Source organism: Mycteria americana, chromosome 9 (genome assembly GCF_035582795.1).
Source record: "Mycteria americana isolate JAX WOST 10 ecotype Jacksonville Zoo and Gardens chromosome 9, USCA_MyAme_1.0, whole genome shotgun sequence".
NCBI lineage: Eukaryota > Metazoa > Chordata > Aves > Ciconiiformes > Ciconiidae > Mycteria > Mycteria americana.
In genome coordinates, this window is record NC_134373.1 from 42,709,134 (window position 1) to 42,731,146 (window position 22,013).

Here is a 22,013-nt window from a genome sequence, read left to right on the forward strand (position 1 = left end):
TTTTGGTATCATGAGCATGAATAAAGCCAACAATGTGATTCTTACAAACCACCGACATGGGTATGAATGTTATTCTATACTAGCTCTGATGTCTAAAAAGAGACTGACATTTTAAATGGCAAGTTACTGGATTCATATGTAATATGTTACTGACAAAGAATTATGGTAAATTGAACTGAATTTCTGTAACAGGAAAAAGGTAACAACTTGGAAGAGAATCAGAAGATAGAAATCGCTGAAGTGAGCTACAGCAGTGGTATATGCTTGCTTGCTTGCTTGTTTGAAACAAGGGCAGGATTTCTCTCTCAATTCTTTCCTTGGGCTGATTTCAGGAAATTATTTCGCTGATGGGCTGATTAGTAGTCCCACCATAAGCCCACTTTTCTAAAATAATCTGTCAGCTTTTAGTAGCTAACTTACCTGCCTCGGGTTCCACGCTTAAGTCAGAAGTCACGAAATTAGAGGGAAACAGTCCTACTCCTCTATGATTTTCACCTTTCCACCAATTGGTGTCACTGGGGAAATAAAGATGTATTACAAAACTCGGAACATGAACGCTAGTGTCAGCAACGTATTTTGGGCTTTTGACAGAAAACCTGTGATATCTAATACACTGTTTCCCTGTGTATCCGATAAAGGCAAAGGAGAACATTTGTAGAGATTAGAGCAAAGCCAAAGACAGGAGCTGGGTGGGGGGAGGAGAAGAGGAGGGACTGGGGGAAGTAAAATCTTTCAGTAGCAGTGACTCAAAATATAACACAACTCTTCAGTTCTTTAGATTGATTAGATGATAGCCCATTCATTATAGCTTCATCTAAAAGTTTACAAGAAGTACACAAGTGGGGATTAACATTAGAAATATAATTGACCTGTCACAGTCTATTAAATTAGAACAGCATTAGCAGGGAAGAAGTTCTGCTTCTTAGCTATCATTGGGGCAACGGTGATAACAACAATAATTATCCTCAGTATTTTTTCTTCAGTTTTATTCTTAGCAAATGTGATGTCGATAGCCAGAGATTTAACAATTTCTGGAATTAGCTGGAATTTAGCACTGTAAATGCATATGCATATCCTTATGATATATGTTATAACCAACTAACATTTATCTTAAAAACTACAAACAAATTGGACCTACACCATGGCATGAAATACCCAATGTAATACAGTGAGGTTCTCCCTGCACCAAAAATGACTTGAGGTCAAAAACTTGGGGTATGGAAAGAATAGTGGAAGATAAAGGAATTTGAGGGAGGCCAGAGTGACAATATACATGTCTGTGGGGGGAAAAAAGCATCAGAGGAAAAAATTGTTACCCTAAGAAAACAACAGTTCTGGCATAAAGGCACCTTCATATGAGTATATATTATACCTGTCATCCAAAACAAAAATAATTTCTCCGCTTTTGAAGGTGAGCTCATTGTCCTCGACGGCTTCAAAGTCATACAGAGCTCGCACCTTCCTCGAGTTCTGATTGTTTTGCTGAATTTCTGCAGACGGGTACAAGGATTTAGTTTCCATTTGTTGCTGTTTCTGCTCTTGCAAAGACAATTCGATAGCTACAATTAGGGGAGGGGGGAAAAAAAGTTTGTATATTTAATCCCTGTATACAAAGGCAGTTTGCTTTCCTAATTTAAAAAAAAAGAAAAATATTTATTGCTGTATTATAAACATGGTCAGTATCTCTTCTGTAATATTTTAAGTTTAAAATCTTTGCCCCAAACTACTAGCCATATTTCACATTTCAACAGGATCTGCCCTGCACCAGGATTAAAAAAGACAAGACGTAATCACACACAAGTTATGAAGCATTTTAAAAACCCTCTGCTTTTCATGGTACAGGCCACTACTTGAAGCAGTGCACACACTACTAATGCCAGTAGCATCATTAGCATGATCAGAAATACTGATAAATTCTTCACTATGACATCTGAACAACAGTAACTATATCCAAGAAAGAGGAGAAAGAATAAAACATTTATATGTTCTGATTTTTTTTGTAAAGCATCAAGATGAAGGCTAAAATAAAACACGTGGGTGCAGAAGGGAAAAGACCAAACTCTCTGGAGAGAAAGCAGCCACAAAACAATGCTAATGGCTATGTGATGGGGAAGAATATATCTTACCCAAAACCTCATCCATGAAGAAAACACCTTCATACCATTTTGAATTATACAGTGTATTAGTTCCCAGCCTGCTGCACCCTTGTTTTCAATTCTATGCAGCAGAAGAGAGTATGACTCCTTCATGCGTTTTAACAAAACTTCTAGAGCACAAGTCTAACCCAAGGCTGCGACTAGCAATTTACCTTTAGCTATATCTTCATCTTCTTTGTTTTTACTTAATGATGACCCATTCTTAGCAGCATTTGTGGTAGCCTGCAAATGTATTAACAACAGAATAAGTTCAGGTTACAAAGGAAAAAGAAAGCTCTATAATTATATACTTAAAAAAATTAGTAATAAGTTGTTCCTGGTTAGCTGCCTTACTGTAGTATTTCATTACTGAATCAAGATGACCTTCTAAATGAAAAAAATACTCCTCTTCAGAATCTCAGCCAGGTTTTATTTTGTTTTCAGCAAGGAACAAAGTAAAATAAATAATCAGATCTAATTTAAAGAACTGATCTCATTTAAATAATTATTTTAGTCTCATTTAATAAAGTGAGACTACTCATTTAAATGACTGCTCTTTCCACCTTTGTCCTCCACCCCTCCCTTCAAAAGGGAAGAAAAGCTCTTTGGAGTCCTACGTCTGCGAATACCCAAGTTATTAAGCAGCAGCTGGACTTGCTGAAAAGGGCGGTGTCTCTCCATATCAGAGCAAAAAGCCACCCTCTGTCTCTGTTGGTGGGACAGTGGGAAGGAAGAGCAAATGTACATCAAGTTGGGAGCTGCTGACTTAAGTAATACGAGTGTCCACAACAGCACAGTGAAATCATTCTTAAGAGTTTTCATTCTGACAAGGAAGTCTTCCCGCACGTACCAGGAATGAAGAACCTAGTTTCAGACGCTAGCCATGTCTAGGACTTATCAATGGTCCTAGAAAACACTTCTGTACAAGTGTACCAAGTAATAAGAAACCTCAGCTTTGCTTGTTTGAAGTGAAATGTATGAGGTAAAAACATCAAGATGTCATTTTATATGTATTTGTAGGAAACGAAGCATAATTGGTTGCCAGTACTCTAGATCTTCCATGTTTCTGCCATATGTTTTAACACATATCCTAGATTTAGAAGTAAAAACATCTTTGTGGAGGAAGGAAAGATTGTAAAAGTAAAAACCTCTCTGTGTTTAATACAGAGAAAAGTAAACTTCATGTAAGGAGTACGTAGTAGAAGCTGCAGTGCTAATTTTCAGGACTGATCTTCATCTGACTCATAATGGACATGAAAATATTTAGAAGCATCAATAATAAAGCACAGGAAAAAAACCACCTGCCATCATCTCTGCCAGCTAGAAGATTAGGCATAATACGCCACCAGAAGTAAAATACAAAGGGTGAGGTTAGGGATCGGAGCACCCCACCTACTACAGAGCCAGGACAATTCCTGACATGGACAGGTAACTGCATGAACAAGAAACGGGGACTCGGAGAAGGGAAGCATAGCACAGATCATCTTCAAAAGTGTCTCAGTTCCAGATATTGCCCTTTGTTTTGTGAGACTCTGAAGAAAAAGGAAAGTATGTGCTCCAAGTCAGCAATTAGAACCATGAAACACCAAGTACAAAGTGTGGGTGTAGAATTGCTTCGATTTAAGGTGGTGACAGCTCAATGAAGCTCTAAAAATGATCGGAAGAAAAGAAGGATCTAAAATGAAACAACTCATCAGGGCACCATGAAATAGCCTTTAGGCTGTTCTTATTTTTCTTAGGAAGGCAAGGACATAAGAAAAGCAGAATGAATAGAAGTGAACCTCAGCATAAGGAGGCAACCAAACTAGAGCAAGGATCCTATTCTCCTCTAATTGAAAGCACAAAAGATCTCATTTGGACAGCTTTTCATTTGGTTCACTGCCAGGAACAGTGAACCTAACAGTACCATGTATCCCAAATCAGCTTTTACCTGCGATCCAGCTGCAGGAAAAGTTACACCTTCTTCTTTTAAAGATTTAATAGTTGCAGATATTAAGCTACACTGCGGGTCCTTCTGAAATTCTTCCGACCACTCCACCATTAGAGTTTTTAGCTTTTCACATACTTTTGGATGAGCCTAGAAGACAAAATTGCATTAAAAAGGGATGCTTGTACCTCAAAATGAACAGAAACAGGTGTTCCCTCTTGGTAAAACTTCATTACCAAAACTATTTTACTATAAATATCCTTAATAATTGTCTTGATTAAGAAAATTTAGAAAAGAGACCCCAGAATATATGGGTTTTTATACAATGATTCTGATATTACAGATAGCATGCGTAGCTTCTGGAGCATCATCCTTTCATTGGAAAGCTGGCATAGCTGTTTCCAACACCATTACCCCAATGCAGCAACAGACTGCAGGTAGTTCAGATTTCCCCGATTCTACCAAACAACTGGTTATTTTAAATCCGGGCTCCTTCAACCCTTACAGCAATCCTCTGAGGCAAATTCTCTTGCACAGCCAAAGCTTAGATCTTGCAGGCAGCTCACCTACCTATACTGCTGTTACTTTAGCAGAATCAATTTTAGGTGGTTAAGGAATGGTTAAGGAAAAAGACTGACAAACTTTTTGACTTTTCAAATGTTAGCCATGTTTCCACCTCAACAGTTTTGGAGAAATTGAGGCTACCTACCACACTTACCCCAACTTTTCTGCACCTCTATGTTAGTTACCCTCCATTTTACCTCAATTTTCTCTTCATAACTTCTAATTTGCATTGTTATTCCTCTCCCAACCACATAAGTTGGTCTAATATAAGATACTGTCCTTCCCCACAAGACAATACCCCTTCCCTACCTCTTATGGCCTCTGCTGTCTTCTCCTCAGATGCCAGAACACATTTCTCCCTTTTGACTTCTCAGGTGACAGGATCTCACAAAAAAAATGATCTTTGTACCACCTCTGTATATACATATGTAGGTATGCCTCCTTGATTCAGATTCTCTCACAAAAAGGAACTGTGCATTAGGTACAGTGCCACCAGCTCATGGGACAGTTTATACTATTAGCTCCTGAAATAGGAACTGAGGTGCAAGGACAGAGTCTGGTAAAGGAAGATGCTTGCAGTGGGGGCAAACCAAGATCAGGTTCACGTTCTGCCTGCAATTCCTCTGGCTCCCACATTCTTCTCTAGCCTCTCACATGAAAGAGCCTCTACAGCTCCTCTTCCTCCACCCTCATCCACAGGATTTACGGCTACTCTAAATCCACATAGGACCACTGATTTCATTCAACACTGCAAATTTTATGTGCTAACAACCTCACCCAAAGTGATAATCCACCTTCAGAAAAGCAGGTCAGAGTCATGTATTACTCTACTGTATTGCTAAATAATACCCTTCAGAATATACCTCAGTCACATTAACAGCAGCTGATGTTTAATCCTGTAATCGTGTAATAGCCTTAAAAAAAATTTATTGGTGCAAAAAGAGCAATTCTTCAATAGAGCAGCTAATATATGTGAAGGTCATGCCAACACTACAAGCATAAAACACGGACCAAAGCACTTCGGACTCCACACACTTTCTGGTTTTGTTGACAGTTAATGAAAAGACTATAGTTTGAACCCAGAGCATCCAAACTAACCTCAGGATACTTGCTGGTGAATAAGGGCTCTGGGGCCTGCTGGGCTCACCTACATCTGTTTCACTTGGCTTGTCTGGATAAGAGCCTGGGACTGCACAAATGCAGTGCATGGCCAAGATTTCTCATCTGAGTGTAGTTCAGATCACATTGGAAGCCTGGGCCCCACATGTAAACATGTGTTGAACAGTAAGAACGTTGACAAGTTTGGGCTCAAGCATGCATTTAATTGAAAGAAGAGATGTAGCTTGATAGGCTCACTATCAGCACAAAGACATTTGTTACACTTATCTGAACTGATTTTCTTTTGGAGAAAAAGGAGAAAGTACAATTTTATCTGCCCTCTGAAGATTATTCCTCCAAGTGGGCCAGGGACGTGGGTAAAACGTAAGTATTTCTCAACAACAAAATAAATTATGCTCCAGTAGACCATTCTTCAGTGGGATTAAAGGTTTGTTTTTACATCCACAAGTGCTGTCAGACCACGAAAGTCAATGTTCTATTTCAGAATGGACCATGGCTAATGAGAACAAAGGGGAGGACTTTAAGACCTATTTTTCCATACAAAGCAAGAAACAGAAGAGCTGTGAACTCATTTTGCTTCCCAGCAATTTTATTAGTTTCCTTAATTGCTTTGCTCCACCTCTGATGATTCCAGGCCTCCCATACATTTGAAGACTAACTTCTTTTTAACCCATTAGCCATTTTTGTCTTCAACTGGAGTAGTAATGAGGGGAAAGCTGTTTCTGCTTATTCAATTCATTACGTCCCGATTTAGATCCCATCAGCTGCTTGACCCTAACCACTTAGGTCTTCCCTTCTTGGTTACCTACTCATTCAGCATTCTGAGAATCTCTGGAAATTAAGAAAGTTGTCTGAAGACTTTATCCTTTTCCTTGTAAAAATGTAGTTTAACTTTCTCACAGTTTTCCCTTTACACTTCAGCCCATGAATTTCATTCAAGCCAAATGAAAACTCTCTTCAAGAAAAGCTGCCTTCACCATTATCAAATTAATTGAGCTTAGGAAGAGTCACGGATTTTACTTAAAATTGCTCGTGTAATTTTTTAAAAATTTGGAGCAGGTATTATCAGCCTGTCACTTCTTTAATACACTATATTTTCATAGTAAAAATTAAAGTACATGAATTTCAGTGATAAGACAAACAGCCAGCAGTATCTGCAATTGCACCAAAACTAGAAAATGCATATTAACTAGAACATTAGTTTTTCCAATTCTTTGCTATGCTGAGACAAAGCAAAGCAGTTACCAAATAACTCTCCCTCAGTACATAAGGTTATAAAAAATTACCTTATTTATTATACCTCGAGCTTCACTAGCAAAATCGCGAGAACATACTTCCAAGTGAAATATTTTTCCACAGTTTGATACACAGGCCCCTAAAAGCTGACAACAGAAAAACAATTGTGAAAATGTATAACAACAATGAAAATAATCCAAAATAAAAGCATACATAAAAAGAGTTAATTTTAATCCTCTGTTCAGCATGCACACTCTCACTGACTTCTACTGAAGATATATAAAGGTATTAATTGATTAGTACACATTTAATAGCTGCATCACATAAACCAATACAAATACAGTATTTTTTGAAAATAGTGATAGTCTACTCACTGTAAGCGCTTGCAAAGCCACATGGGGAACTTTATGATTTACTCTCTTCATGATGGCTTTAAGGCAATCCTTTGCTCTGAAAAAGGAACAAAGAAACTATTAGCAATAAATGTGACTGACATGATCTGCGGAATGAATGATACCAGATACTCAAGCTGGGTAAGCAAACAAAACTGGGTCTATTAAAAAAAAGTAACCTAACCTAAACTTTTCCCAGAGCTAGTCTAGAAAAAACATGTAACAACTTGTTTGTTCTTATATGTGTATTGGATTGGAATAGACTCCATTTTTACACTGGCATTTTGTATTAATTTCCATAAAACTGCTGACAGGCCATAAAGGGAGCAATTGCCATTAAGTTGAGGGAATAGATTTGAAATAGACAATGAAAAAATGTCTACATATAAAAAAGAATGAGGAGCAGTGATGATTAAACACATCGTTATTTTACGGACTATTGTAAAGGGTCTCTTGGATTTAATTTAAAAATCATGCTCACAGGTTGTCAGCTCTTGGATCCCATTTTCAAGACACTAAGGATACATAAAGATTTCATCATTTGTTTCAGCAAAATCTGAGATAAGTATAGAATAATGATTAGCACTCTAAATGTTACTCTACTAAGGAGTTTCATGCTTAAAACAAGCATTAAAGGCACACAGCAGCTACATGGGCTGAGGCATATGTAAGGCTTCATTAACTATTATTTTGAAGCCCCTAAACCCATGAAATCTCTATGTAAAGAGCTGATTAGCTTTACAAGTAATATCACTGCAGTATACTTGAGCTGCTATATTATCAAAGCACAGAAACATCTCCGCAAGGCTGCATTTCTCCACGTTGCCTAGCGATCTCAGCTCGAACAACCTGTGCTCTTCACCACTAAGGCTCTGGTTCCCTGGTCACTCTATGCAGGCACAGGTGAAAGCCACTGATGAAAGCAGTGGACCAAACGCCTACCGTCCCTTCCTATGGCAATACAGTCCCCTTCCATTCCTGATTGAGGCTTTAGCAGCCATGCAGTGCCTGGATCACGTTAGTTTTCAGCCAGATCACTGCCGAGATCAGATTCACCAGGAATCCATCGCACAATGGGCTAGAGGAAATATTTGACAACCCTCTTCAATGCAAATTCTCTCTCCTGTCAACTTAAAGTCGTCACGGAATTGCAACCTTAGGCAAAGCTTAAAAGAGTCTGTGCAGAAATGAAACCAAAACTGTTTCACTGTTAACATTAAAAAATATGTTTGTTTCAAGGTTTTGTTTTGTAAAAGACAGATGTCTGTTTCAATGTATTGTGTGTACAGTAGCAAGAAAGATTTTATGCCACTATATTAAACAAGATAAGCAGCTGCATCTATATTCACATTTTGGTTTAGAGCAGTAGTCTGGTTTTGAAACAAATTTTCTGATCATTCCCACATGTTGCACGTTTAGTTCACAGTGGAGTTCTGCGCACGCAAATTAATTTCACTTTGGAAGACACTAAGCCAGAAGCTCCTCTGTGCACACCAAACTTGCTCCAACCTCTCAAGGAGTCATTAGAGTCAGAGCCAGTGACAGGATCTGCAAATTTACACCAATGCTGGTGTGGATACTAAGTTTAGGAGAAAAGATTAAACCTGTTCTGAAGCGGGGGGGGGACGGGGACCCCAACACCCTGAGCTGCAAATTGGATGGATGCAGTGGCTTCAGTACCAACCACTCTGCTTTACTACTCCAGCCCTGTCGTGCCGAGTTACTTGGTGATGCACACGCAGCCCAAGAAGTATGGGTTTAGTCCTAATATTGAGTACGTTTGCTCATAGTTAATATACAAACAGTCCAACAAAGTCAACATACTTGTTGTTAAGCTATATATTTATTTAAGGGTAGGCAACAATATTTATTATTGTCAGAAGATGGTTCTTAGTGAAGGGCAGAAGGGAAGAAAACTACACAATACTGAAGTAAAATATGCTAGCAGTAGTGGCATTTAAAATTCAGAATTTAGGATTTTATTGTATATACAAAAGTATATATTAAGATTTAATTATATATTTTTATATATAGTTATATATTTTGCATGTGTAATTACAAAAAGAAACCCTGAATTTTTTACAATCTCCCCTCCCCCAAAACAAGTGGATTTAAAACAGTCCCCTCTACAAAAGTATTTTGGCACTAAAAAAAAAAAAAAAAAAAAAAAAAAAAAAGAGAGAGAGAGAGAGAGAGATTTTTAAGAAAGGAGGACTCAAAGGACATTCTACACTTTTTTCCTTAAGGAAATCTTTAGAGATTTCCATATTGAATAGATTTGCTATTATTCCCTGTGGGAGGTAATTAATACAAAAAGAACTTTCTCAGTGTAGTAATCTTAAACATTACATATAACTGATAAAATTTCTAAGACCACTTAAGAATTCAGCCTATGCACTAATTCAGGTTTACTTCAAAATTTAAAACATCTTACCACTCAAAAAGATTACAAATTCAGCAAATACTTTTGGCCATTATAGGATCGCTGCACTACCACTTATGTTTCAGTATTACGACTCAGGCTAAACTGATTCAAATGGATCTGTATTTTGGTCCCCATTTTTTCCCCTTTTCTCCTCCATCAGTCCCATTCTTCCTAATGAATAAACACAGACAAATTTCTCATCATAAATAGCTAACTGTTCTAGCTAGATAACTCTCTGCAAAGAAACTAGTTCACTTTTTCCTACTGGCACAGTTGCTTCTTGAAATTTATGCAAGATCATTAAATATGAATAACTTGGTCTACTGTGCAAAACTCCATAAAAATTGGAATGCACTCAGCATACACAAATTGCTCTACTAGAAATCCTGTTGGAACATTTCTTTCAAAGAATTTTAAAGCCAACTACATATATTTGTAGAGCTTGCAGAAGTGTCAGATTGGTAGCACCTTTTGCATAGCTGACTGCGCTGAGCATTTTGAGACGCGTTCTCTCTGAAACAGTATTCTTCTTTACATGAACATGAAATTACATGTTGTAATGCCGAGATACAGCTTACCCATTAGGAGTACTTCCAACTTTGTCACATATATCCATAATAAGCCCCCAGTCCTCACTGGTGTTATATTCATTTGTAGCCTTTTCTATAAAGAAAAACAAGATCGATTAAGTGTAATACCCTATTATGTCCAGATTCTAGTCAACAAACACTGTCTCAGTCATACCAGAAAAAAAAAAGACTCCCCATACAAAATACCGAGAGGCAGTGTCTTCTACAGATTAGCACTAATTCTTGCTATCTTGTAAAGTGTTGTGTACAGTTTTCAGCAATGGACCAACAGACGTGATGAGTATTTAAAAGATCCAAAAATAGAAACAACTCTTGAAGTGTGATGTTGTAAATAAGGAAAAAGAAACTGCTTCTGTACAGTTTGTTTAGTTACTCCAGGTTTAACTCACAGCCCTAGTTTAGAGTTTGCTCAAGGTCTTCCAACATTTGCATGCCATTAAATATTTCACACAGATGTTCCAAGAAAAAAAAAAAATCTCTTTAGGACTCTAAAGGAAAGCTATCTCCTCATTCAATACACTTATTAAAATATTTTTTTCTACTAGATTTTTCAGGAAATCTAAACACCACAGCAAGTGTTGAGAAAAATAAATGGCATGGAAGGATTAATAAAGAACACAGAAGGGGGCAACAAAAAACAGACTGCTCTGTCAAAGAATGTATCCCTAATTAATATTTGCAGCATATCATTCTATATATTAACTGATAAGGCTTAATGTTATTTATTTGTGCTTTCCTTTTAAGTTTTTATTAGACCCATGTTATTTTAATCACATGTAAATATTACAGTTCTATTAAAATAGCTTATAAACAGCAAATTAAATATTTTATACATTGCATTTGCTGCCTTAGGATTTAATTTTAACCTGCCAATTTAAAATATTAACTAAATTCAAAGATAAGTGCTTTTAGATTTTTATGTTATATATTAATCCCATCAGAATGCACTTCATAATCATGGCAATATCATAATCAGTACTTTTACAGAATTTTACTTCGGTAAGAGAAGCCACTGAATCCCTTTGGGAACGAGTATTTTAAAGACTCCTCAGTAGATTAAAGCAGAACATAATGGTCACTCACTGTTCATGTGATGGTGTTCTGTGATAGCAGCTGTTCCAAAATTACAAGGTTTGCTGGCAGCAATACTACCACAGGGTAAGCCCAACTTCATGTGCGCAATTAAGCATCTTCTCTGATAATCAGCTTCACTACTTAGTTTTGCAGTTAAAAGTTGCAACAATACTCGGGCTAGCTCAGCAGCATGGCTTCCACAAAGAAAATGCAAGCATAGCAAGCCAACGGTGGCCCTAAAAAACCTTTTGTTCCAGATGTAAAAGCAGACCAAGAAGGAGGAATGGAAATTTGCAATTTTGGCCATAGGTTATCTAGACTAACTATTTAAAGGAAGCAAATACTGTGTTGAAAGCATGCTCCTACCACACAATGCTTCTTAAAAACTTACCCAGAAAAGAGATAATTGTTAAATTTTCTTTTAAGTACATCAATATTTTTAGGATACTAAGACAAAATTCATCACTTGTTCTTGAAAATAAATGAGCGCCTGCAATTTTAAACACTTTAACATTCAATTTATTTAAAAAAAAAATCAAACCAAAACAATCCCTATATGCACATTTCCTGGATAGGTGAACCCCAAGTACTGAACAATCACAAAAGAACCGCAAACACAATGTTTGGTGCACACAATTTCGGCCTGGTGTTTCCTACGAAGTTCTGCCAGCTAAAACTGCTTTTGAAAAGCGTCACCTTGCACGTCTCCATCCCCAGTGGTGTGAATCCTCCCATCAAAACTTGTCAGTCAAATTAATCCATCTCATCAAATGACAGCAGCCATCAGCCATGCATATAAAGCCAGCCCTCCAATGACAAATAGCACCAATGCCTATAAAACAGACTGGGCACATTATTTAATCCCACTGAAACCTGAAAGTCTGAAACCTGTCTCTCCTCTGAAATTCCTGGAGTATTTTAGAGATACCTCTTTCTGCAGGTCCCCCTCTTCCATGAGCAGAGAGGGAGCAGCTAACAGTAAACAGTAAGAAATGGTGGTATGTCAACAAAAAGGCATGGAAGCCAGGAAAAATTGAGGTTGTGTTTCACACCCGAGTCTTCAGAACCATAAAACACCACGAACAGCAGTGGCCAATGCTGCGCTTGGGCTCTTCCCGGCCTCAGCAACGCCCACTGACCCAGGAGGATGCAAGCTCAGCTGAGACACTGGAGCACTTTGATATGGGTGGGCACAAGTAGTGAAGCAAGCCTCAAGACAGGTATTGTCATATGTCGTAGCTTTGTTTTGCATTTCATACGCCCCATAACCCCAAACCCAGACCTTCAAACTTTCCTCTTCCTCCACTCCCTTGACTTTTACTCCACAACTCGCCTTTTAAAATGGGAAACGAATCAAATCGGGTAATTTACTTTTGGAGAAGTTATTTAAAAAGACAACTGCATCCACAATATAGATGTAAGATGCTTTGAGAGGACACACCTATCTGATTTGCTAGTAAAAAGCACTCTCTTCTAAAATACCACAGCAAAGAAACAAACTGAAATAGTTTCTTGGACAAAAATATGTAGGAAATTAAAATTACTTTCATTGTTTACAAGCCAGTCAAATACAAGCTTGTAAACTGACCCTGCAGCGTAAACAGTGCGAAACGAAGCACCTCGCTTTGTACATGCTGTCATGCAGATCCAAAAAAAAAAGATCCCCACTAAGAGTGCCAGATAAGGACCAGGGTAAAACAAGCGCAGTGGTGCAGCTCTGTGGGGCTCCAGCTCCTTCAGCCTGCCGGGATGCATCAGCAGCTCTCCTCCCTCTATGGTGTTTGTTAGTAGACACGGGTGTCACTTCTGCCCTCTACCAAAGACTCAAAAGCGCTTGCCAGAGGATGTACTGAAGTTTTCCTGGACACTTACAGGAAATCACCATCAGCTTTGCATGCCATGACAGATGATGTCCCATGCTATCCTGATCAACTCTTCCACTGTCAACGGGAAGGCTTAACGCTTACCAGGCTTCACAGGGAAGTTTTCAACTCCACACCTTGTACACCTTGAAGAACAGCATAGCTACCATTAACGCTTAACACTACTTACTCACAGCTCCCGTGCTTTTCCTCCTCTCCCCCAGCCAGCACGTTCGTACGTGGAGGCATATCAAATGCACGCTCCCTCCTCTTGTATCTACACAGCCTGTTCTAGGAGCAGACATGGTCCCGGTGAAAATATGAAGGCTGCCCTACGGCAAACTCTTACAACTTTTGAGGTTTTCTTCCCTGCCAGCATGACAAATTTACCAGCATCTGGACTTTTGCTTAACACAAGCTCCAGCTGAAGAATAATCTTGAAGGAGAACTACTTCACAGATGCTGAGACATGGACTTTGATCAGAAGAAACAGATGTGGGAGGATGCATTTTCCAAGATTTTTTCAGTGCTAAGAGAATATAAACTTTAAAAAAACTTAAAAAAAAAAATGACTAGACTTAGACTCTGTAGTCCTCCAATTAATAAAGGAACACTAAGACTTGAACTTACTTTTATAGAAATAACAATAAAAGCAAAATATGCTTCTTTTTACTGCTGCTTGCTATATTTTTAAAAACTCACAAAGAATTAAACCAACACAATTAATCATTTTTAACTGGATCAGTTCCCTGATCTGATTTGCCATGCAGCTGCGTGAAAAACTATGCCAACACAAGAGAGGAGAGAGCACTAAAATGAGCAGCTGGGAAGGGGATGGGAACTGTTTACTGATCTTACTGCCAAAAGAAGAAATGCTTGTCAAGCTCCTGCCTTAAAACACTGTCACCAGCTCTTCCAGAAAAGAAGTAATGCTTCACCACGGCATGCTAAAGTCAAGTTTTTCAGGACCCTCCCTCTACCACACAACATCCAGAAGGACTGCTGCATCTGAAAGGAAAGCTGAACTTTTAACTTTATTCCTTTAACATTTCATTTTAAGTTTTATTAAGTTTTTATTATCACCCTTTCCAGCCCAACTGCACTAGTTCTTTTCCCCTTTATCGCAAGAAAGGCATGGGTAATACACATAAATAACACTGAAACACAGGAAAAAAAAATACTACGAGGACTGCAACTGGGCAACATGTGGCAATCCTCAAAAGGATCCCTGTTTACATCTTTTCAAACATCAAGTCCTCAGTCTCTAAAGATCCTGGCATAATGTCAAAGATCTGCACTCGTAATTAAGTGTGCTACTGCACGTTCACTCTTACAGGCCTGGAAACACCAGGCAGAGCTGGCAGCCTCCATACCTTGCAGCTTCCATACAGCACCTCTCTCAAGGCCTGCTGCATCTTCAGCAACACACAACCAGCATTAGGATCCCTCAAGTTTGCAAATACGAAAGGAACACACCCCGTTTCCAATACAACACTGAGAATTCTGCAGATATGTCTAGGATCTACCTATACTCACAATGGCAAGAAGCAAGAAAAACAGCATGAGCAACTGGGAAAAGGCAGAAACGTGAAAAGGAAGAAAAGAAAAGGGATTGCAGGAACCTCGCAGCCCCCAGAATTCTCCAAGCACGATACGGGCACCCCAAAAGTTCTGTGGAAATCTCTGCCAAGGTAACCAACATGACACTTTGATTCCTACCAAAAGTATATCGCACTGTTACACAACACAAATCTCGCACTGACCGCTGCTGCTGGAAATCTATATCCCATTTAACATACAGCATTAGCATTTGACACTGACACAGCGGAATCAGCAATTCTGGTCTGATGACAGCTCTACCTCTATGCTGCCTAGCACATGTGACCTTCAAACTTGCAAAATACTTCGTTATTTCAGTCCTGAATTCCCCTGAGCCAAGCTTGCCACCAATGCCAAATAACGGCAGTTTAAAAAAAATAAAATACTAGAACATAACTTTTTTCCCACCTGTGCCAATTTTTATGCTAGAAACAGAGAGAAAAACAAGCACTCAAGCACTGATTTAGCACAAAGAACTTCTCAATTTGATACGGTGTTTGCTAAAGACTATGATCACTAAAATAGAAGTTTTCTAGAGACTGATTTGCCCCCCGAAGCTATGCAAAATAAAATCTTGTCTGCAGATAAGTATTTCAACTTTTACCCGTGCCATTCTAAGTATGTAAAAACAGAGTTCATATATGAAAAGTGAAGGACAAAAAAATTGAGGACTACTCTAGACTGCTGTTCCTCAGACGATAAAGCAGAGCCATATGGATGAAAACCAGAAATTTAATCCCACGCACCTTCATTTGTTTGCCTTGCCTTTGTATAGCCAAATTAGAAATTTCTAGCTTCGATTTAATTAGTGATTATAGACACGATGACACTATAGTCATATGACTTGCATTTCCTGTAATGCTGCATAGTCCACTTGGTCCTTGCTGAAAAGGCAGCCCTACTTGTAATGATCCCAGGTCCCTCTTCATGTCACTGAATAGTATATTCTAAAAAAATTGGATCAAAGTGGAATATTAAAATAACTTTTTGGAGTGTAAATCCAGTTCACTGAGGTGGCTTTTTGAGAGACAATTTTTGCTTAAAAAGTGAGTCTGACATTTTGTTTCATTGAGTCAATTGGCCAATAACCTGAAAAGCAAACAATTCCATTTGTCAGACAATCTGCAAACTACAAGAAAAAACATTGAAGAGACTAGGGAGGGATTAACAGAGACTTGTACTCTAAAGCCTGGAAAGCACCAAAATGAAAGTTACCAAGAGTCACATATTACATAACAAAACATCCCTAATAATATAATTAAAAACAAAAAAAGTAAGGCTATGATATATTAAAAAAAATAATCAAGGCAGGGCTGGCAGAACAGACAAGTAATAATCTCAAAAATGAGAAAGAAATGCCATAAAATTGCAGGCTCAGAATTTAGGAATTTTGATCAGTCAAATCAAGGTAAAGCCACGGACTGAAGACTGGAAAATACAGTCCCTACATTTAAAGAAGTGAAAAAAAAGAAGCAGCCAAGCAGCACCCAAAAAAACCTCAGTTAGCTTGCCCTTAAACATTTGCAAGACTTTAGACCAAACGTTGAAGACAAGAATTATTACAGACTGAGAAATGAAGGGGAAACATGGTGAGTTGTGACAGAAAGCAGCTACTCTTCTAGGCAAGGACATCTTATCAAAGGCTAATCCAACATCAGTTGTTCAGATTGCAGAGAAACATTCCACAGGATGCCATCTGCAAGTTATTAGCTATAGTTCTTGGATCACTCTACAAGTAACATAAAGCACTCTGATGAGGGGGGGAGAGTTTACTTCCCAAATGCGTCAAAAATCAGTCTTGAAATCAATATTAATATATCCTAGCTGACACTGACAGTAAGGGTAAGGGTCTTACAGGGAAGCTAGTGGAAAGTTGGAAGGTATCATCAATAAAAGGAAAGGCTAAAACATAATGTGAGGGGAAATGTAAACCCTCGAGGACTGGATTAGGTAGAAAAGGTAACAGTTAGCAGGACAAAATGCAAATTCACAGAGTCAGAGTCAATAAAAGATTCTCCTGGAAAGGAAGTGCTCAGCGGTTGGAAACAAGAGGAGGATGACGAGTACGCTAAGTTCTAGCACAAGAGGATGCAGGCCACCAAGGTAAGGCAGCCACAAAAAGGCAAATACAGTCCTAGAATGAAACACACCAGGTAAACATTTCAGCAAAGCACAAGGAAATGTGAAATGCTATCATACGAGTTATCAGCGATCCATGATATCGTGTACAATTCTGGATGCCAGTCAAACTACACAGAAAAATACTTCCTACTCCCTTGATCGCGTCAAACACCTTATGCAAGAAGGCTAACTAAACAAAAGATGAAAGGGAATAGGCTTGTTCTCTATTGAAGGAGCAACTACTTAAGAGATGAAGGTTATTTGAGAGGAAGGACAACGCTGGGAAAACAGCAAGTGCATATGAACTAACTATGAATAGATTTAGACAGGAAATTAAAAAGCTTCTAACACTCTAAAGAACTGAAGTTCTGGGGTATCCTCTCAATAAGAAAAACAGATGAAAGAAACCACACTCCTCTAAAACACTACTCCATAGGTTAATCTTGTGACACTGCAACTGTATACAAAGCAACCAAAGCAGATGCCAAGGAATTAAGACTCTGCGCAGCTCTGCTGAAAAGCAAACATACGGGTTTAGAACCAAGAAAGCAAAACCAGCTGTGGCAAAGCAAAAGAGTGCTTATCGACATTTTCTAGAGGTGCCCCAAGAAAACAGCAATACTAGATGTATGCTGTCTGAAGAGAGAGCTGGATCAGCCTCGTTGCTCGCTGCTAACAAAAGCAGGGTCCTGTTCTTCCCATTAACCTTGCAGGGGTGTCCTGCTCCTCTTTTTCACTGCCATTTCACAGCCTTTACTGAGCAGATTCAAGTCACCAAACTTCCAAACTCGTCACCTTCATAGATGATCCAACTCACAAGCCAAATACTTTCTTCTGGAAAATTAGTTTTCTGCCAAAAAGAGTTGAATCAGCTCAATGGTGAATCAAAAAAAAAAAAACCCCAAAACCTGGGTGGGTGGGACCATGGAAAAGGTGCTCTCCTTTCCAGTAGCATCAGGCCATCAGCTGGGCTCAACTATTTTCTTGGTATGTACCTTTTTTCTTTTTTAAATGAAAAAGAAATCAAAATGTAAGAAAGTTAAATCCTGACAGATGCATATTAAAAGCGTGAAAAAACACTCACATAAATACTGCGAGTTAAAGTACAGACCATCCACATGTGATAATTTGGTTTTCTGGATGGCCTAATTTACAATGGATTCATGACTTCTTAAAAAGCTCCTAATGGCAAACAGAATTTTTTCCTGGCAAGGGACTGTAAGATTTAGCCTCAATAATTATGAAGTTCCTATTCTGTTGCACTTGTTTATTTGTATTAAGTGCAGACAGTTACATTCAGTATACATAAGGCAAAATTTAAGAAACTGCAAGTGAAGAGGCTGCCACTTTTGAACTACTATAGTCTCAAAGTTCTTGAAGCATTTTGGTTTGCCAAAGAATTCTGCACAACTGCAAGAGTCCCCAGCTCAAAACGTCTTCACTTGTGCAAACACATTAGTTAGAGCCATGTGAAAGGTAAGTCTGGCAAAACACACATAAAACTTCACAAGGTATTTGAAATAACTGGACTATGCGTAGCTGGTCTGGCAAGTTTCTACTTTCATTTCAATCACAGGCCAACGTTAAAAATCTCACGATGGTTTGTGAGACGATAAAGAAGAAAGGGAATGCTTTTATTACACAAACTTTGCAGACACATTAAGAAAACAGCGCAACTTATACTCAACAAAAAAGAGATAGTGTGGCAATATGAGCACTCACAACAACCTCTTCCATCTGCATACATCCCCGGCCTTGACAAAAATCCCAAGAATGTTCAATTCTTCTCTTACCTAAAATTCCAGTATAACAAGAAATGTAAATCTGACTCTGGTATCTGGCTTAATTTAATTGCTTCTTCCAGTGCTTCGATTCAGAACAAACATTGTTTAAAAAAAAAAAAAAACACAAAAACAAAACCAAACTAAAAAAGCAATGCACAGAACAAGTTTGATGCTCAAGAAAGCAAGAACAGAGCAGAAGCACAAAACAAAACAACTGAGTCATCGTCTTCACCCTGCCGATGGCACCAACTCCAGCCAAAGTTGCCTGATGGTTTTCTAATGGGAAGAAATGTCAGCTCAGGCTTAACTTGATGCCCCCAAATCAGCCTCCAGACGATGCCTTAGCATCTGGTACCGAAAGAGGCATAAAAATGGGTTCCTATCAGCATTAATAGACTTGGTTTACACCCTTGAGTTCTACACCAAAAGGACAAGCTTAACATACCACTTAACTCCACCCAAACCTAGCAAACCCAGCAGCGTAACGCGAAAGACAGGAGGTAATGAGACATCGCAAAGACTGCAGCTGTAGAACTTTCAGAAGTGACAGCATGACTGCCCACCCAACACTTCCTTAAACTGCCGAGCGCAAACGGGGCTCAACGGGGCCTGAGGCTGCCGGGCTGGAGCAGCTGGCCGGCCCCACAGCGCTCCCCGAGCCCCCCGCGGGGCGGGGCAGGCCGGGCCGGCGGCACGGAGCGCGGGTACGCGGGGTCCTGTCACAAACGGCAGCTCGCTTTTCCCCTGAAGCTTCGCGGCGGGACTGCCAGCAGCTGCCAGCGGCTCCGGGGCCCGACGGACCGGCTGCTCACCCAGCAGGCCTGAAACCGCGGCTTCTCCCACCGGCCGTCGCTACTCCTTCTCCCTCAGGAGCTATGGGCCCGCCGCGGGGAGGAGAAGGAGGAGGAGGCCGCCGCGCCGCAGGCACCGGACAGCCGGGCCCAGCCGCCGCCGCCGCCCGGCCTCCCCGCGCCCCGCCGTCCCGCTCGCTCGCTCACCCACGTCCTGCTCAAAGGGGTTGGGGGCGAAGAGCGGCATCTCGGCAGCGCCCGCCGGCCGGCCGGACTGCCCCCCGTTCCTCCGCCCAGACACCCGGGCCAGCGGCCGCCTGATCCGCCACCGCCGCCCGACCGCCGCCTCAGGCCCCCGAGGCCGCCCCGCCGCGCCTGACCGTGTGGCGGAGCAAAGGCCGCAGCAGGACGGCGACGACGTGCCGGTGGGGCGGGCGGTGCGTGAGGGCGCCAGTACCGCCCGGCAGGGCGGGGACGGGCGGGAACAGGCGGGGAGGGCAGCGGCGGCGTCAGGCGCTCGCCGGGGCAGCCCGGCCGGCCGGGGGCCTCGCAGGGGCGGGGCTACCGGCGGCCCCGCGCGGAGGCCCCGCCCCCGTCCCCGCCTCTCCTGGGCGGGGCGGGGCGGGGTGGAGGCGCTGTGGGCTGCTCGTGACGTTACGGGCCGCCATCTTGAGGCGGTGGCGGCGGTGCGGGTTGTTCTCCGCTTCCTCCCTGTTCTTCCCGTGCAGCCGCCACCGCTCCGTGTTTCCCTCCCGGTGTCAAAACCCGATTGTAAAAGCTGCCCGAGGGCACGGGCTTCGTCGCCTCAGTGGGTGTGAGGAGGGGTGGAGGGCGGGGAGGGAGCGCCCGGCAGCGGGTGCTGAGGGAGCGTGGCTGGGGGGGGTGCGGCTGAGGAGGTGACGGCTGGCGGGCGCGGTTGGGGGTGTACGTCTGGAGGGGTATGGCTTAGCGAGGGTACGGCTTGTGGGGAGTGTGGCTTGGGGATGTGTAGCTGAGGCGGGTGCAGGCCCTCCCGAGGGCGGGGAGGGCATGCCGCCTTCCCCACAGCCACACAGGCAGGGCTGTGAGACCGGGGGGGGAGGCTCCCCACAAAGCCCCTCTCTGGGCACACCTGAGACCTGGGCCCGTACCCGCCGTGGGCAGCCGTCAACAGCTGCTTGCAGGAACCTGGGAGCTACGAGCTTCCTTCTCTGAGGAGTGATGTGACTTCAGATGAACTCACCCACGCCAGGCGGGCTGTGAGTCAGTGGTTTCATACCCAGCACCATGTGCTTTTTGGAATATGCACAGTCATACGTTTTAGAGCCGTGTCTCGGAGTAGTCGTGAGCCTTAGTCATCATCACGGTAGTGTCAGCGCATTAGTCAGAGCCTATTTTTGACTTCTTCAACACGAGAACTCGTGGAAAAGTGAGGCACAGCAGCGTTACAGCGGCTGTATTTCTGTTAGAAGGGTAGGACTTTGCAAGTACTGAGAGCAAGATTCCCCAAAGATGCCTGTATGATTCAGTGGTATTTTCCTGCCCACTCACCTCACATTTATGGGGCCACATTTCTTGCGTCAGCTGTGATGTGCAAGTATAAAAGTTAAAGATGTGTAAGTTTCACTTACACATGAAAAATATTTTTTAGCATATTTTGTAAGGCATTGTAGATTATATATTAGAAATTAAATTTGATTTGAAGAGTACACTGATATTTCTTCAAAAATGAAGGCAGAGTTTATATTTCTTCAGCATTTTGTACATAATTTATTTTAAATCGTCGGGGGTCTACGATGTCGCAGTGTTATCAAATGTACTGGTTTTTGGTTGGTTATGAAATCACATTGGCAGGTCACTTGCCCAGCCGTCTAGCCAGTCTCGCCTCTGGGATGGAGTTCCATTTTGTTCCATTTTCCAGAGTTTGAGGCAGTCTGCAGGTGGCACAGTTGTCTCATGTTCACGGCCATCGTTGCCCATCCTGAACTGGCTGCTGGAAATGAACTCTTTCTGTCAGATTTTTAAAGCAAAATGGAGCGTCTTTCCCTAAGTCTTAAATTTACTCATTACGTTGAAACTTACAATTTCACTTAATGAATCTGACTGAATAAAAATGGCACTAATTTGTTTAATTGCTTTAAAAAGGAAGGATGAATCAATTTGTACAGAAATGCAGTAAACACTGATGTTGCCTGGCTGAAATAGAAAATTGTAATGAGTTCTGTATAATTCAAGACAATGAGTTTTCTCTTTTATTAACTTAAGCTCCCTTCCCCTCCGCAGTATCACATGTGGTGCAATAATCGCAGCAGCTGCACGTGCAAATAAAGGGATAGTTTCTCGAGTTCTTCAAATCCTGTAACGTTGGTTTTGTCACCTTAGTGTGGAATCAGATGTCGCACATCTCCATGTACA

At 41.0% G+C, this 22,013-nt stretch overlaps 1 protein-coding gene across 2 annotated transcripts in view; it reads right to left on the minus strand.

Annotated features, from left to right (window-relative positions):
* The window catches only part of STAM2 (signal transducing adaptor molecule 2), a 28,118-nt gene extending 8,029 nt beyond the window's left edge, over positions 1 to 20,089 (minus strand). The window contains exons 1-8 of one of the 2 annotated variants that reach the window (XM_075511301.1): positions 19,827 to 20,089; positions 10,377 to 10,461; positions 7,356 to 7,431; positions 7,032 to 7,127; positions 4,066 to 4,212; positions 2,309 to 2,378; positions 1,373 to 1,559; positions 421 to 515 (exon numbers count right to left, since the gene is read on the minus strand). In XM_075511301.1, the coding sequence (XP_075367416.1) occupies positions 421 to 515; positions 1,373 to 1,559; positions 2,309 to 2,378; positions 4,066 to 4,212; positions 7,032 to 7,127; positions 7,356 to 7,431; positions 10,377 to 10,461; positions 19,827 to 19,866 (796 nt within the window). In that variant the 5' untranslated portion in view covers positions 19,867 to 20,089. Of the gene's footprint in view, positions 1 to 420; positions 516 to 1,372; positions 1,560 to 2,308; positions 2,379 to 4,065; positions 4,213 to 7,031; positions 7,128 to 7,355; positions 7,432 to 10,376; positions 10,462 to 18,837; positions 18,963 to 19,826 lie in introns of those variants that run through there. The other variant, XM_075511302.1, reaches the window with a different exon arrangement.
* Between the last annotated feature and the right edge of the window lie 1,924 nt (positions 20,090 to 22,013).